At 40.8% G+C, this 15,000-nt stretch overlaps 3 protein-coding genes across 3 annotated transcripts in view; 1 reads left to right on the plus strand and 2 right to left on the minus strand.

Moving 5' to 3' along the window:
• LOC137983532 (dynein axonemal assembly factor 8-like) overlaps window positions 1–9,725 on the minus strand; it is a 20,341-nt gene extending 10,616 nt beyond the window's left edge. Inside the window, exons 1-7 of the mRNA XM_068830686.1 lie at window positions 9,393–9,725; window positions 8,586–8,783; window positions 7,039–7,614; window positions 6,526–6,587; window positions 5,327–6,086; window positions 3,551–4,325; window positions 254–1,974 (exon numbers count right to left, since the gene is read on the minus strand). Of these exons, the coding sequence (XP_068686787.1) occupies window positions 254–1,974; window positions 3,551–4,325; window positions 5,327–6,086; window positions 6,526–6,587; window positions 7,039–7,614; window positions 8,586–8,783; window positions 9,393–9,575 (4,275 nt within the window). The 5' untranslated portion in view covers window positions 9,576–9,725. The remainder of the gene's footprint in view (window positions 1–253; window positions 1,975–3,550; window positions 4,326–5,326; window positions 6,087–6,525; window positions 6,588–7,038; window positions 7,615–8,585; window positions 8,784–9,392) is intronic.
• LOC137983534 (trafficking protein particle complex subunit 4-like) lies at window positions 9,707–14,760 on the plus strand. The gene is made up of 5 exons (XM_068830690.1): window positions 9,707–9,905; window positions 9,982–10,156; window positions 10,924–11,027; window positions 12,441–12,567; window positions 12,769–14,760. Exons 1-5 carry the CDS (start codon window positions 9,734–9,736, stop codon window positions 12,842–12,844), a joined length of 654 nt encoding a protein of 217 aa, XP_068686791.1. The 5' UTR covers window positions 9,707–9,733; the 3' UTR covers window positions 12,845–14,760.
• On the minus strand, window positions 12,564–14,460 carry LOC137983536 (uncharacterized). Its single transcript, XM_068830691.1, has 3 exons — window positions 14,331–14,460; window positions 14,095–14,181; window positions 12,564–13,373 (listed from the first exon to the last, which is right to left on the minus strand). The coding sequence occupies exons 1-3, from the start codon at window positions 14,368–14,370 to the stop codon at window positions 13,030–13,032; spliced, it is 471 nt and encodes a 156-aa protein (XP_068686792.1). The 5' UTR covers window positions 14,371–14,460; the 3' UTR covers window positions 12,564–13,029.
• Window positions 14,761–15,000: the final 240 nt, after the last annotated feature.

Genomic DNA, 15,000 nt, shown 5'->3' on the forward strand with positions numbered 1-15,000 from the left:
CAAACTCGCATACTGACACATTACCACTGTAAAAGTGGTCGCAAGCAGCTATACTTTGGGACACAGTGTTCATAACCTTTGTGGCTGTTTTTTCTCTGCGCGAGTTTTCGGTAAATAGAAACGACAGATGGAAATCTGTCTGCATCTGTAGGGTCTGGCCTCGACAAGAGCCCGAAAACGTTCGAAGCTTCCGCGAAGATCATGCTTGTGCAGAGAAAACCACTTCACCCGAACATTCCATGCAAGTACTCACCTTATTAGCCATCAATATTTTGACGTCATCATAAGATAGTGACACCACTTTTAAGCCAATTACGGAGAACCCTTCCTGGCCAAGTCGCTTGAGCACTTTGCCAAGATGCTTGGTCGTGATACTCGGCTTTAGTACACACACAGTTGGTATAACACGAGGTTTCTCCAATAAACTTTGTAGAACAGACATTTCTCCATGTTTTAGGGTCTCAACACTTCCCAGGGAAGCCTTCGTAGGTGGCTTGCCCAAGCCATCTCTTCGATTTCTTTGTTTTCCAGATGGCTCGGCTTCCTTTAAAGATTCACTGCTTCCACTACAGCTACCGCAATTGACGACTCTCCGCGGAGGCGGAAGGAGATGAAGGACACGACGCGCTGATTGGTCAGAAAATAGCTCCCTGTCGAAGAAAATGACTGACAGTTGTCTGCACGCCAATTCTGGTGTACAAGACAGGACCATGTCCGATAAAATGCTATCTTTGGGGAATTTCGACTTTGAGGAGTCCGAATGAGATTCTACGAAACGCCGCAATTGCGCGAATGCACCCACTCCCCTGAGAGCTAACACTAACGCTGGACCAGCGGTTAAGGTCTGCAGGCTTCTTTTCCAAGAAACATCTCCAATCTTACAAGGCGTAAACTCCTTCGCTTGGTGTAACGATAGCGAAGGAAGAAGCTTAAGACCCAGGAGCTCAAAGCAGCAGTATGGTGCGAAAGATCCGTCGACTGTCAAATCCGGCTTTTCGTTTCCTTGAAGTAATTCCTTAAGAATTGCACCACCAAAAATGGTAGCTTTGTCTTTTAGCAACATGAGAACGCAAACTTGTTCTAGTTCAGGATTAGAATGGAAAGCATGCCTCAGTAGATCAACTGGATAAGCAGCTGGGTCTGGAGTTTGTGCAAAATTGCCCCCAAACTGTTTAAACAGGGAGTCACTGTAGGAAACAGAGAGAAAATGCGATTGAGATACGCCGGTGAAGTTCGTGAGAGATTTCACAACTGAGAGCATGTGATGAATGGCGTTTTCCCGTCTTAGAAACAAAACTGTGGAAGGAACAGGAGACGTGGTTTTCGAGAAACTTTTTGATTGGTTGACACGTCCGGGACCGAACCTGGAGAGTACTTCCGGTGGAAGTCCTAGTCCTCTCAAATGATTAGGACTCAACCTAAGCCGTTTAATGCCTTGAACGCTAAAGCCTTTCTCAAAGCAAAAGCAAAAAATAAGTCCAAGATACTGTACGGGGAAAGAAGGTGAAACGATGAAGAAAACGTCGGTGTCAGTAGTGGCAGTCAAAAAGTGCGGAGGGGGTCGACTGGTGGTATGAAGTGACGTCGTTAAAAGTTGGCTCCCAGCACTCTCTTTGTTACTGGATGAACCTGTGGATTCCTCATGAATGATGGAAACAGGCCCCGCATTAGAGCCAACGTTAACGATCCCACTTTCTGGGACCCGTCCACCAAACCACCTTGCAAGTTCAGTTGCTGCGCTCTGCGCGTTCCTTGGGCACCAAAACAAATGATCTTCCTTGGCTCCACCACTGTACAAGGCTCGTAATGATTTGGGGTCTGTCCGTCTTGCGAGTTGAGTATCCAAAGGCCCTACTTCGTCCTGCCAGCCTGAGACGGCTCGAGGTCCACGCAAGGCGAGCACAAGGGTAGGGATTTGCAGGTCAGTTGCCATTCCCTCATGGACAAACATGTTGGGAAGCTGAAATCCGTACGCTGCACAAAGAGAAATAATTTTCGTGATGAATAGGTATTTGGATTGCCAAAAAGGCGTATTTTTCGAACACGTGTGAGGGTAACATCACACTTTCCTCCGAATTCTTCAGTTCGAGAGGAAAGTCGGCAACTGCCTTGAATCCATCATGCGATATAGACCTAAAGATTGAAGTATGAGTTTGCGGCAAGCTGTTGACCTTTAAACCTCATACGTGTTCTCACAACGACAAGCTCCAACACACACTCAAACCCCTTTTATACAAGCACAACATTGGCACGGCACTCTAAAATAGTGGCACAGTACCAACATTTGGAGTGCCGAGCACACCTCCGGATATGTTCTCGGCACTCCTATTGTTAATTTTCACTCACGTGATCAACAACCATGTTTTTTTTTCTAACGAAAACAACAGAAAGCATTTGCACAATAGTACAGTTCAATTCCCGGAAGATTGGATCGGGACACAAACATGGCCGCCTTTTCTTTGTTTAGGGGCACAAACATGGCGGCCGTGACGTCATGTGAAAACCGAGAATAATTTCTGGCACAGGTGCCTAATATTCCTTCTGTTTGTTTTGTTTACACACGAAAAATTTACTGTGCCGTACGAAAAACATAGGTACGGTACCGAGATTCCGGAATGCCGTGCTAGCGTGAAGCGGGCTTCAGTGTCCTATTATTACGGGAAGACTACGATGAATATAACGAACAGACAACACATACGCACGTTTGTTGGAAAGGGAGGAGAATTATGAAAGGGGCTATGTCACATTATTTGAGGGTGCTGTTTAGGGGTAATCTTTAGTTTATCACGAGTTTAAAACTCGAAAACGGTAATTTGGAATTCCTTTACTGATGAAATTATAGTTACGTTCCAATCAGGTAATTCTGAGCAAAAACAGCCTTTATCCAAGCGATTTGCGACAAACTTGAAAAACGTCGGGTTGACGTTTTTCAAGATTACCCAAATGCAATCTGTTTCAATCTTGTCCATTTGTGTCTATCCATGATTCTCTTGCCTTTTGTTGTACTTCTTTTATGTTGTTCAACGGTTTTACGTGGTTATTGCAATCATTTTACTTTTTGGGCAATCAGTTTGTGTATCATGAAATCACATCATTTCGTGTGTCATAGCCCCCTTAAATTTCTTCAACTGTGTCTGACTTCCTTATTGGTACTGTCGATTAGAGCGGTTTTCAATTGAGTGTCGAAAGCAATTAGCTAATTACTTTGGTTTTGCATTTACTTCACTCAGTGATTGGTTCAAAGTTTTCGCGCCACTTTTTCAACCAATCAGAAGTGAAACCAAAACCAATTGTGGCTCGCGCGTACGCATTTTCCCGCGCTTTGTGTCGGCTACGCGTAATTACCTCGAGTTCTGATTGGTTAACCGAATTGTCTCCGTCCTTTTTAATTGGCCAAAGTAATTACTTTGGTTTTGATTTTACGACACTCATTTGAAAACCGCTCTATCGGAGTCCGCCGTGATCGGCAAAAATAACAAAACCTTAATTTAAACTGGTTTAATGCTCTCTTCGGGGAAAGCACCGTGAAGAAGAATCGCTAGTGACAAACCTGGTTTTTCTTGTAACATTGTGTCTCTTTGTTGATAGACCATCCTAATGCCCGCAACGTCCAAAGCCTTGCTTCGTGCACGAGCCAACACATCAAGAAAACAACTGGGATCGTGAAAAGCAGGACACTGCAACATCGTTAGAGTATTTTGAATTTCAGGCTCCTGAGAGAATCGAACACCGTGTTTTTCTTCTGAAGGACTATGTTCAAGCTCCATAGTCTGCCAAAAGAAACCAGGTGTAGCGCTGAACACCCGGTGCATGGTTTCAGAATCTGGACTGAGAGTCAGGAGACTTGATAAAGACTTCTTGTTTATGAGCTTGTCTGAGAGAGAATTCAGCGGAAAGGCTTCAAATTCTAATAGGCGAAGGTACACACTATGCAACGAGTTCGTGGATAGAAACTTATTTACCGCTTGTCGGAACGCATGTGCTTTGGTTTTCTTCTGGTGTTCGCCTTGTCCTGTGCGACTACAAATTCCGATGTCCAACTGGAGTTGTCCTTCATGCCAGGTCTGTTGCAACCCTACTACATAGAACGGTGTTCTACAAATCTCAGAGAAGTCTGTTGGGGCATTCACGCTTGGATGGCTTAAACAGCATAGCCACGCTATCAGATGTGAGAAACAGTGTGTCTCTGGCGTAGGCTCCCCTCGGGGCCCTTGACGGATTGTTGCGAGCTCTCCACACCTGGACAGTTTGGCGCTCATTAGCAGATGGGGGACTGTTGTGTCAAGGTCTGGTAGACTGATGATATCACTCTCATAAGACGCTTCCTGGCCGAGAAAAAGACAGAAACAGTGTACTTAGTCTCTTTAATACTGAGAATTAGGCAGCACATACCGGACTGTGGATTAACACGGCCTCAGGATTAACCAATAAACGACATCAAGTAATACTTTCCAGTGGATCTCTCTTTCATTTCCTCGACTCAAATCTTAAGCAGCTGGCTTCACAATCACCTCCTACTACTTCTTTTTTATCATGGCTAACTAACTTTCAGCATAAACTTCGTAACCTCTTTCTTCAGTTTTTCACCAATGTTAATCACCCTGAGGAATTAATGTGCTATGACTGTCGTTTCCTTGGTATTTCTTCTTATGTTCACTTTTTTGCATGTTTGTTAAATTTCTTTTTGTAATTGTTAAATGAGGTTAAACGAAGTTTAACCAAGTAAACAACTAGGAGCGACTGCAGCCTATTGGTCAGTGGTTTTACTATACTTGCGCATGCGTGGACTATCTCGTGCTTTGGGCTGTTTCGCTTATTTATCAGTGTGGCGGGAAGCAGGAGCATTGCGTGTGGAGCGTTTAGCGGTTTTTGTTCCCTCCCTCCCCACCCTCTGCTTTCCACTGTGTATCAGTGTGACGGGTGCCTGTTCTTTTCGGGGGCGTGGGGGCTCATGGCTGGGTTGTCAGGTTTGCCAGCCATCGGTGCAGTCTCCATCTTGGAGCTGGCTGCCAATAGTGGAAGCTCCAGGATGTTTCGGGCACCCAACCTCCAAAGAGCGACGATGTTGTTTAGTTCCATTTATTATCTTGTATTGTGCTGTGATACCTTAATTTTACGCTTTATTTTAATCGATTTAGTTTTACTTGTAACTTTGTTGTAGTGAGGACAGTAAGTTAGATAACTCTTCGGTTTAATACATTACCCCCTCTAAATAAATAAATATTTATTGTATTGCATTGAACTGCATTGTATCTTTCATAGCTTCAGAAAATAGCTTCACGCACAGTCTTGTTCAATCACGTGTGAGTGTGTATTTAGTATTTACCTCATGAAAGATAATTGGTGTCACACGAGCCACTGGGTGGCGCCCATGGGATGAAAACTGTGGCTTCAAGTTCTGTAAAATCCTTTGAAGTCTCTGCCTTTTTGCCTTCTCTCCTTCACTCAAAGCTTGTTTGAGTTTTGCAGTTGACCTCTTTATTTTATCATTCTTTGGAGAAATCAAGCCGTTCCTGTCATCATAATCAGCACTTTTCAAATCCTCTCTCTTACTCGGAGATATCTCATTGCTGATTGTTTTCATTTCACTCATCGCTGGTGAACTATGTGAGGGTAAAGACCTTTCTTGTGTTGACAAAACGTCTTTGGCGGCCTCTTTGTTTATGACAACGGAGTCATTTTGGACAATGCTCTCCTTTTTTCTAGTAAGTGTTTCACCTGCCCAAGCCTTCTTTGTCTCATCTATTCCTTCTGCTTCATATATTTCATGATTTTTCTTTAAATTTTGGATTCCCACATTTTTCTTGGTTGAGTCACTGGTGGCCATGTCTGTGTCCCAGGCCCGTTGAACTTTCTCTGTCCTAAAACCAGGCAGCACCTCTCCATCATTTGATTTTCCAACAGCCTCTTTGGGAACAGATTTCATTTTATCAACAGAATTTGTGTGTTTTGCTGTAGCTTTCCTGGGGTGATGGTGATCAATAGTTACTTTCTGCCTTGCAGAGAACAAGGATGCCTGTTTTGCTTTTTGTCTTTGAATCTGCCATTGCTGAATATCATCTTCTTCATCTGAACTACTGGATGAGCTGAAACAAGAAAAAATTGTCACCGCAAGAGGCCATCTCCCTCACACTCACACTTAAAGTGCATATGAAACAAAACGTTTTATCAGTTTCTTCAAAAGGGCTTTTAAAATGATGAAGAATGGCGTTTATGTTATTGTGGTAGCACTCTTGGTTGCCGAATTATTCAAAATTTTGATTTATGCAAATTAGAGGACTTGTGACATAACATAGCATGCCGGAATCACATTCTAAAGAAAAATCCAGCTAGTTGTCAGAGCATCAAAGCATCTGCATGCAATTTCAGTACCCTAATCACTGGGTCATGCTGATTGCTTGAAAAGAAGAAGAAGTGTATTATCAAAATGCAAATAATTTCAAGAATTTCGTTTGGAGAAGTTAATTTTCCTATTGAACTCCACAGCAGTGCTCAACTTCAAGGCCATTTTGATATACTGCTTACTCTTCAAGTTTGTTAGTGATTCCAAGTATCCTGCATATTGATTCTGGGAGTTCCTGATGACTCTGCACAACAAAGGAAAGAACTAAATAAGTGCAACAAATCTAGACGTAATCTTTTCAGTGCAGGAAAATAAGAATACTATTTCAAGATAGAAGACTGTGCAAACAAACTGTGGCAAAATTATTTCAAATACATTATTTGAAAGGCATTCAATCGACCACATTCATAAAACTTGATCTCATGGTTGATGTCGACACTAGGGAAAGTAACTGACGAAGAGAGAAATGACGATATAAAAGCATTCATCACAAGTATGTTATGAGTTTGAGAAGTTATATCAAAGCCTCCAAAACACATTGGGCAAAATGTTAAGTCCTCTGCATTTCATTATTGGCTCCGATGTATGTTTTAAGACTGGAACAAATTGGGTTGACATGAAACTAGTCCAGTCCTCTTAACAGCAACAATTTTTATGTACAGGTATGACTTTGAATAAAAACAACCATAAGTCACCTGAGAAGTTCTTCTATGCAATTCTCTCAAATCCAGGAACACAGTATCTGCAGATTTGCTTGCACTGAGAGGGCTCAGACAATCCTTGACGTCTGTGGTGGCCACCGATTGACCGCATGTAACCCCAACATCATGTGCTTTGTTCCTTATACTCCTTGACATGTCAGGCAAATGGTGTGAAATAAGACTACCAGGCCCAGGGGCAGCAGCATTCTGTTGCTTTCTACTCAGCCTTACAAGCTCCTCCATAAGGCTGTTGCTGTCATCTTCTGCCTCACTGCTTTCTGCATCACTGAGTGTTGGTGGAAACACTGGAGGAACAGTAACTTCATTGGTACGTTCAAGGAGATTGCTAAGATCTAGATGTTCTATGAGATCTAAATTAAGCTTAACTGTCTCCTTGGCATCCACACTGTCGGTAGATGCTTTACATGTACTTCCATTTGGTGTTGTAGTGAGAGAAGTGGGAAGGTTAGCACCAATGGTAAGTGTTTTACCAAAGCTTGATGTCACTGACTCAGGTTGTAGAGTAAAGGATGATAATGGAGATGAACCAGAATGAAGGTCAATACTTCCCTAGAAAAAAATTGAAATCTTTACAACGTCAATCTTGGAAAATAAGAACCGTTTTCACTGGAGTATCACTGGTAACAGTGGCTACAAACCATGTTTCGGAACACTGTTCTTGATGCGCACATGCGCTTCAAACCTACTGAAACATTTCAACACAGGTACTTCTTCTTGTGCCACCCACCAGGAGTCAAAAAAGGCTTTGTGAAAGGCGAAGCTCTGGGACTCCTCAGAACAAACTCTTCTGAAAAAATATTTGAAGAGCTCATCCAAAATTTTAAATCACACCTACATGAAAGAGGTTATCCCAAGAATCTTGTTCAAAGGACCCTCTCAGGGGCGCAATTTAAAAACTGGAAAGTGGCACTCCTTCAAAAACCACAGGAGAGCAAACAAATCTTGCCTTTCATTGCCCAATACCACCCAGCAGTGATGAACTTGAAACAAATCTTCATGAAAGACTGGCATGTAATAGAGCAACTACCATTGCTCAAAGAAATCTTAAAAAACAGCCCCTCATATATTACAAAAAGAGGGTGGTCAATCAAATATACATATATACCCATGAGAGCCAAATTACAACACTAAAAGGCTAAAACATGCGCTAGGGAGTCGTGTAGGCCTGTCACCTTGCTCCACTGCTAATTAGTCAGGGTGGTGGGATTGAGGAACACTACTGGGGACCCTCAACATACATCTTTCAGGCTAGCCACTGAATACAATGCATACTGGAGATTATGACATTTTTATGGTTTTGGCTCAATCATCAAATTACATGTTTTCATCGACTATAAAAAAATCAACATAACTTGACATTTTTACCAGTCATGCACATGCATTATGTATGGACTAAACTTATGTCCTTACCAACAATATCATTTTATACAGAAAAAATGTTATCAAATCCCACAACAGTATCACAGCAGACCATTGTGTCCCGAGCATAAAAAGAAGCAAAAAATTAGGATTTGACAAACCTGCTCAGAATCTGGAAGTGATGAACCAGTTGTACTCTGTCCATCAGGGCTTACAAATGAGAATCCACTGTCAGAAGCACTGGAAGTTGGTGAACCAACAACCTCAATGCCTGATACAATTCTTTGTGACAAAATGCGTGGAGACAAAGGCCACACTTTCCTGGCGAATACCAAAGGCTCTTCGTTATCACTACCATCCTGAAACAATAGAGATTAATTAAGGAGTTTGGCTTTAAGGAAATTTTGATGTTGGAGCACAGTGTGGCTGTATAAATCAGAGATCAAGTTTATTACAGTATTCCCTTCTGATTTAAAACCTTCCTCTGAATAAAGAGTAATGTACATACCCCAATGGAATTTGATCGTCTGGTTGAAAGTAGTCCTTAACAGGACTACTTTCACTACATTCACCCAGATGGTCAAATTCCATCAAGGTATGTAACTTTTGAGTTCAAACCATTTTCAAATAAAGAAATCAGGCACAACCAAATCTGAAAAGCTTTATAAGGAAATGTCTTTGAATAAGGGTTGTATGACATTCTCATGAATGCAGTAGATTTATTGTCAAAAACAAAAATTTATTATTTAGTTTGATTGTTTAATACGTTTAAAGGAAAAAACAACATGACCTTTCTGAGTTGTAAGGCTCTTTGTATTAATGGTCTATTGAACAAGTTTTTAATTAAGCTTTATGAGCAATTAGCACATTAGCCCATGCGTTGCCTTAGCAACAAGTTTTGCTTGAGCCTTGTTTTAGTTGGCTCCTCGTAGTCTCTTAGTTAAATCTTTACTTGAGTGTTTTCTTACCTCAGAGGAATCTTCAAAATCAAAAGTGGGAATGCTTGCTTTTATATCTGCGAAAATGTTATCAAAGACGGGTTTTAGCTTGCAAGAAGTGGCGACAGTTTCAAAACCACCAGAAATATCGGGTGAACGCTCTTCTTCCAAACTCTCGTCACTACTAGAAAGAGTATCCCCTCGTTGCCACATGTTTTACTGAACAGTGAAAGAACTAATCTGGAGAAAAAATTGCAGCAAATGAAGAAAAAACTGAGCAAAAGTTTGTGAGCTTGCAACAGTCTGACGCAGTCTCTGACGCCATCTTGCAAAACTCTCGCCAGGCTTTTCCGATAAACGCGGTATTCAACATGGCGATCTTCAGTGTGTATGTTTTGAATAGAGCAGGAGGCTTAATCTACCATTACGATCATATTTCACCTAAAAGTGAAGTTGAACAAGTATTTAGTTACCCTTTAGATATCGTACTTCGGGAGGATGATAAATTGGTCGTGATCTTTGGTGAAAGAGACAACATAAAAGGTATTTTTTTCTTATTATGGCGTCCAATCCTGTTCCTAAGTTTTGTTTCACTGGATATTTTATTTACTCCATTCAGTTGGTCATGCATTGCTGTCAATAAACGGTGAGCCAGTTGTAGGGAAGCGTTTGCCCGATGGAAGAGAAGCCATGGAGGTTATCAAAGATCAGGCTAACTACCCCCTAAACTTAAAATTTGGTCGACCGAAGCTCACGACGAATGAACGTATCATGTTGGCGAGCATGTTTCATCCGTAAGTAGAGCTTGATGCAAAATTAATATCCTCTTGTCCCTCTGAAACCCTTTATCAAGGTCCCGACAAGCAGCTGTTTCACCATGAGTGCTGAGGTAGGGGGTGGGGTGAATACCCTGTCACCTTTGCTAGCACTTGGTGATGTTCTTTGAAGAACGAGTCAGAATACAACAGTTGTCATTCTTATGCAAACAAGGGCAGGGTATTCAGCAGTTAACCCATTGACTCCTGGCAGTGAGCCAGATTTTACTCTGTCTAATGCCAGATGATTTTACTCATCAACAGGGGCGTTGTAGGTTGTTTGAGTCGTAAATGGGTTAAGCAGTCAATTGTTCCCTTCATTAAACCAAAGGATTACTTTTCATGGGTGGATCCCATGAGTCATATGAAAACTTAATGAAGTAAGATCGTCCAGGTGAGAGTAATCCTCAGAGTGACATTGACTCATGTTTTGACTACCTGAACAGAAGTCATCCTCAGAATCAAGTAATTGGTGTAGTGTTAGTACAAGTATTCTGTTCTTTGACCTGACTGAACAGTACAAATGTCTAGTCTGTCTAGTTCACTCATGATATTGCTGACTTGGAAGACTGTGGTTGATACATCTCAATCAGTAGAACTGTTGCTCTTGTTGGACTGTTCTGTCGGTTTAATCTAAAAGTCATTTGTATGGTGCTGGTAGTACATGGAATGCACAGACTAGATAACTTACTTTATGGATGAAAACCTGCCATTTTATGATTTTTAAATTTCTGATTGGTCTGCAGGTTGTATGCAATCTCTGCCAAACTCTCTCCAGAACAAAGGTCTTCAGGAATTGAAGTATTGGAAGCTGACAGTTTTAAACTTCACTGCTTCCAGACACATACAGGTGAACAAAATTCACAAAATAACTCCATTATGCCCCGGTTGTTCAAAGGGTGGATAGTGCTATCCCCTGGATGAATCACTATCCACTGGATAACTCAATTGGTTTTGCTAGTGTTTATCTGCTCGATAGTGGTTTATCCGGTGGATAGCGTTATCCACCTTTTGAACAACCGAGACTACAAGTTTAGTTTGAGTTTTACCACCCAGGTGATGATGGTCACACAACAGCAATTAGCTCCATTAATCATTGATTTGTGATCTTTACAAGGAACGGGGCATCCCTATGTTTTGTCAAATATTGGCCACGTAGCACTTGTATTTCAAAGGATAATACCTCTCAGAGTGCAACTTAAAGTAACGTCAGAGGAGGAATGTTGATCAAATCAAGAAGTCATCACAAGGCCCTTGGTGAGGGTTTTTTTTTCAGTCCTGTGTGGGCACATTCAATTACTAGGGCTAACACTCAGATAAAGTACATGGGAATATATACCACTTCAAGTTACACTATGATAGTTAATTCTGACCTTTACAAGGACACACCACAACATTGGGAACCCCAACACTTTGTTAAGAGTAAGAAGGTTCTTAAGCCCATTGACCCCTCAGAGTGAGACTCAGAGGGGGGGGGGTCATCCTGGGGCATTTGAGGTGTGTAAATGGATTAAGCTCCCACAGTTTATCAACAAGGATTGTGAGATAGTGTTGGTTTGGCTGTGTTCAAACCCACAAATTCCTTCCAGGTGATCTGGTGATGTAACTCGGAGGACTTGGGAGAAACAATTTAACGCCGTAATCCCACAACCGCGCGCGGTCTTATTTTCGAATTCAACATGGCAGAGGCGAGGTTAGAGCTCATCGGCTCTACTTGAATGTTCATTCAGTGACAGGAAATGTGGTAGACACGGAATGATCTGTTGAGTTTTGGCGATGGAAATACTGCAGGGAGTTTGGGCGCGCATGGTTGTGGGATACGGCATTAAAATTGTTCTTCCCAGTCGTCCAAATTACGTCACCAGATCACCTGGTTCACTGTAGCCTGATGCTCATTGGAGCCAACCAGTTAGTGCCTGTCTTCAGTTAACATAAGTCTCATTTTAGAAGCAACTCCAATTTGCAAATGCATGGTTTTTTGCAATGGTGATTACATTCACTAATTTGCATATATTTAAAATTAGATTTCACAGACTACACACTTTGACTTAGTAAGGAACAAGGCTGTCGAAATCATGGAACAGAACACTTAAAATGTTTTGTCAAAACTTGTCTTTGATTACTTATGCATTCTTTGAAATGGCTGTAAGTTAGTGATGTATCAGGACCCTTGTATGTACTGCCGCACTCTGCAAACAGAGGTTCTATACACTCCAATCATTTGTTTTCCTTTAAGTGCTGACCTCTGGTAATTGAATTCCAGGATTAAAGTTCATAGTGCTTACAGATCCAAAGCAACTTGGCATGGATAACCTCCTGAAAAAGATCTACGAGCTGTATTCTGACTTTGCTCTGAAAAACCCATTTTACTCACTGGACATGCCTATCAGGTGGATAAAAAATTTTATTCTCAAATTATACTAATCTCTTTCAAAGTTATTGAACTTAATATACACTTTTGGCCCAAATCATTAGTCTATTTTCCCCTAAAAGTGCTTTTGCATGCTTTCCTATCATGATCATTTATATTCCAAAAAATAAGTAGAGTTTGATTCATTAAAGAACTGATTGGTACACTTTTCTCTTCTTAGATGTGAACTTTTTGACACAAACCTACAGAGAGCATTAGAACAAGCTGAAAGGTCAAGCAATCCATCCTTGGCTTGATACAATTTTGTATGGATCCCAGAAAGGAAATGGACAATTAAGATGCCCAAAAACTAAATTGCCTGTGTCAAGCTTCATGTTTTAATAATAATGTCTATATTCATAACAAAGAGGATAACAATCAGATTCTGCTGTTATGAGCTAACATGTGGGTCCCCTTTCGGTTACTGCCCTGTTAATGAAAGCTACTGAGTGCTTGGAGGTCCTGTTTGCTTGTCTTTGGCATTCTCAGGACAGGGAGGCTGAGAACTTAGATTTCTTGGAGTTTGCTTCTTCAAATTCAGCAATTCCACAGGAACATTGAGTGGATTTAAAGAAAATAGCTGTGTTTTGGGTCTGCTGTTTGCATCAGAACCACCTTGAGCTGTGTTGGGAGGGACTTGACTCCCTTCTGAAGTTGCGTCTTCATTGGAGGTTGTTGTCATAATTTCTCTGTACTTGTTGACCACAAAGTTGATTTGACTGCTGATATCAAGGCCAGCAAGACGTCTTTCCAGATCATTTAGCAAATCCAGGATAACACGTGCATCTGCAAGGAAAAAGTATACAATGTTGTTGTTTAGTTAATGAGTGAAGAACCTTGCCAAACACAACAACTGCAAGAAGCCATCTTTGCAGAGTACCAGACATGTTTTTGATGGGTTAAACATTTCTGTATTTTCCGTGACCATACAATTTTTTCTTCTGCTTACAAGAGTGGGTTTTTTGGAAATTGTCAAAAAATGTTTGAAAAAATGACATTTCGACCTAAAATCACTGTCATTATCAATGAAAAATGTATAAATGGTAAATAAAACAATATATCAATTGCAGAAGGGATAAAAGTGATAAAATATTCATTCATGTTAAAATGATACATGATACATGTCAAAGAGTTTATTACGGATGGAGTCACTCTGCTGGTTTAAAGTTGGATCCATTCCTTTACAAGACACATCTCATACATGAGGTGGTCACATTTTGTTTGGCCCTTTTAGTGTATGCCAAACTGGCCTTCTTTGAAGAGCCCATGGGTTTTACCATGAGAAAAACATTGCCTATCAAAGAAAAACTATTATTTTTTCAGAAACTGTCACAGTGACTTGCTAAAGCTTCATATTTACACAATCCTGCAATGAAACTCTGACTTGTATCCATGAAACATTTATTTGCAAACTGAAGATCTCCAGGCAATAATGGTTCCTGCAAGGAAGGCCCCAGAAAGGCTTCAACTTTTGATTAATAGTTCTAAAGTTTCTGATGAAACTTACCTAGTGGGCTTAAGTTGGGTAGTGGCTGTTCTCGCATCACCCTACTTATCAGTGTGTAAATCTGACTATAATCTGGTATTTGGCTTCCTAACAAGTGAAACAATTCAGAGCAATGTTTAGACTAAGCTTAAACAGAGAAATTTACATCAAGGTGCCTACATGACCGACATACACCAAGTAACTATTTTTTTCTCTCTTGCAATGTAACGTTTGCATAAAAGTATAAATTTACTCACCAGGGTCAGATTGTATAGGTTCCATTGCTGCAATTGTCATAATCTACACAACAACGTGATTTGTAGTATTAATGTATGTTTTAACATGTAAGTCTCATGTCTGTTGAGTCTAGTTTTTATAAAGACTTAATATACCATAGCCTGACAAGTTGCTAGAAATCTCATTGTTTAACACACCTTGTATCAACAGAACTTTTTGTCAAACAAGTTGCAGAAATCATTGTAGAATGTATAATCAAGTCCAAGTTATTTTCGTGTATTTTGTCTTGAAACAATTTGGCTGTTGAAAGTTACAGTATGTTAAACTAGGTAATGCTATGCACAATTTGTCTGGCAATAGCATTGTGGAAATGTATGCAAGAACATTGCACAAAATTATTGTACAGTGTAATTACACCTTTCCTCATAACACAACTGGCCCATTATTCTATTTGAGTGGAAATTGTTTTTCATCAGTTAATGAGAGACCTTCACCAACCACAGTATTCTTGTTAGAGCAGTAAACAAGGAGACGTCTTTTAGAAAATGATGAAAACTATGTCCAGAGAGGGAACAAAACCAACTATTTTCCTGACAAAGTTTACAAAGCATTGATCAATCCTTTTCACAGTCCAAACAGGCACGCCAACAGATTCCTCCAAGGCAGTACAAGTGACAGAGGGTCTCAAAG

Source organism: Montipora foliosa, chromosome 13 (genome assembly GCF_036669935.1).
Source record: "Montipora foliosa isolate CH-2021 chromosome 13, ASM3666993v2, whole genome shotgun sequence".
NCBI classification, from domain to species: Eukaryota; Metazoa; Cnidaria; class Anthozoa; order Scleractinia; family Acroporidae; genus Montipora; species Montipora foliosa.

Excerpts from the sequence above, each read along its gene's own strand:
- LOC137983534 (XM_068830690.1), top strand. The coding sequence starts at position 9,734 with ATGGCGATCTTCAGTGTGTATGTTTTGAATAGAGCAGGAGGCTTAATC. Across the intron at positions 10,157-10,923 it reads TTGGCGAGCATGTTTCATCC|GTTGTATGCAATCTCTGCCA; the intron begins GTAAGTAGAGCT and ends ATTGGTCTGCAG. Across the intron at positions 12,568-12,768 it reads TCACTGGACATGCCTATCAG|ATGTGAACTTTTTGACACAA; the intron begins GTGGATAAAAAA and ends TTCTCTTCTTAG.
- LOC137983536 (XM_068830691.1), bottom strand. The coding sequence starts at position 14,370 with ATGACAATTGCAGCAATGGAACCTATACAATCTGACCCTG. Across the intron at positions 14,182-14,330 it reads ACCTATACAATCTGACCCTG|GAAGCCAAATACCAGATTAT; the intron begins GTGAGTAAATTT and ends TTCACTTGTTAG. Across the intron at positions 13,374-14,094 it reads ACCCAACTTAAGCCCACTAG|ATGCACGTGTTATCCTGGAT; the intron begins GTAAGTTTCATC and ends TTTTCCTTGCAG.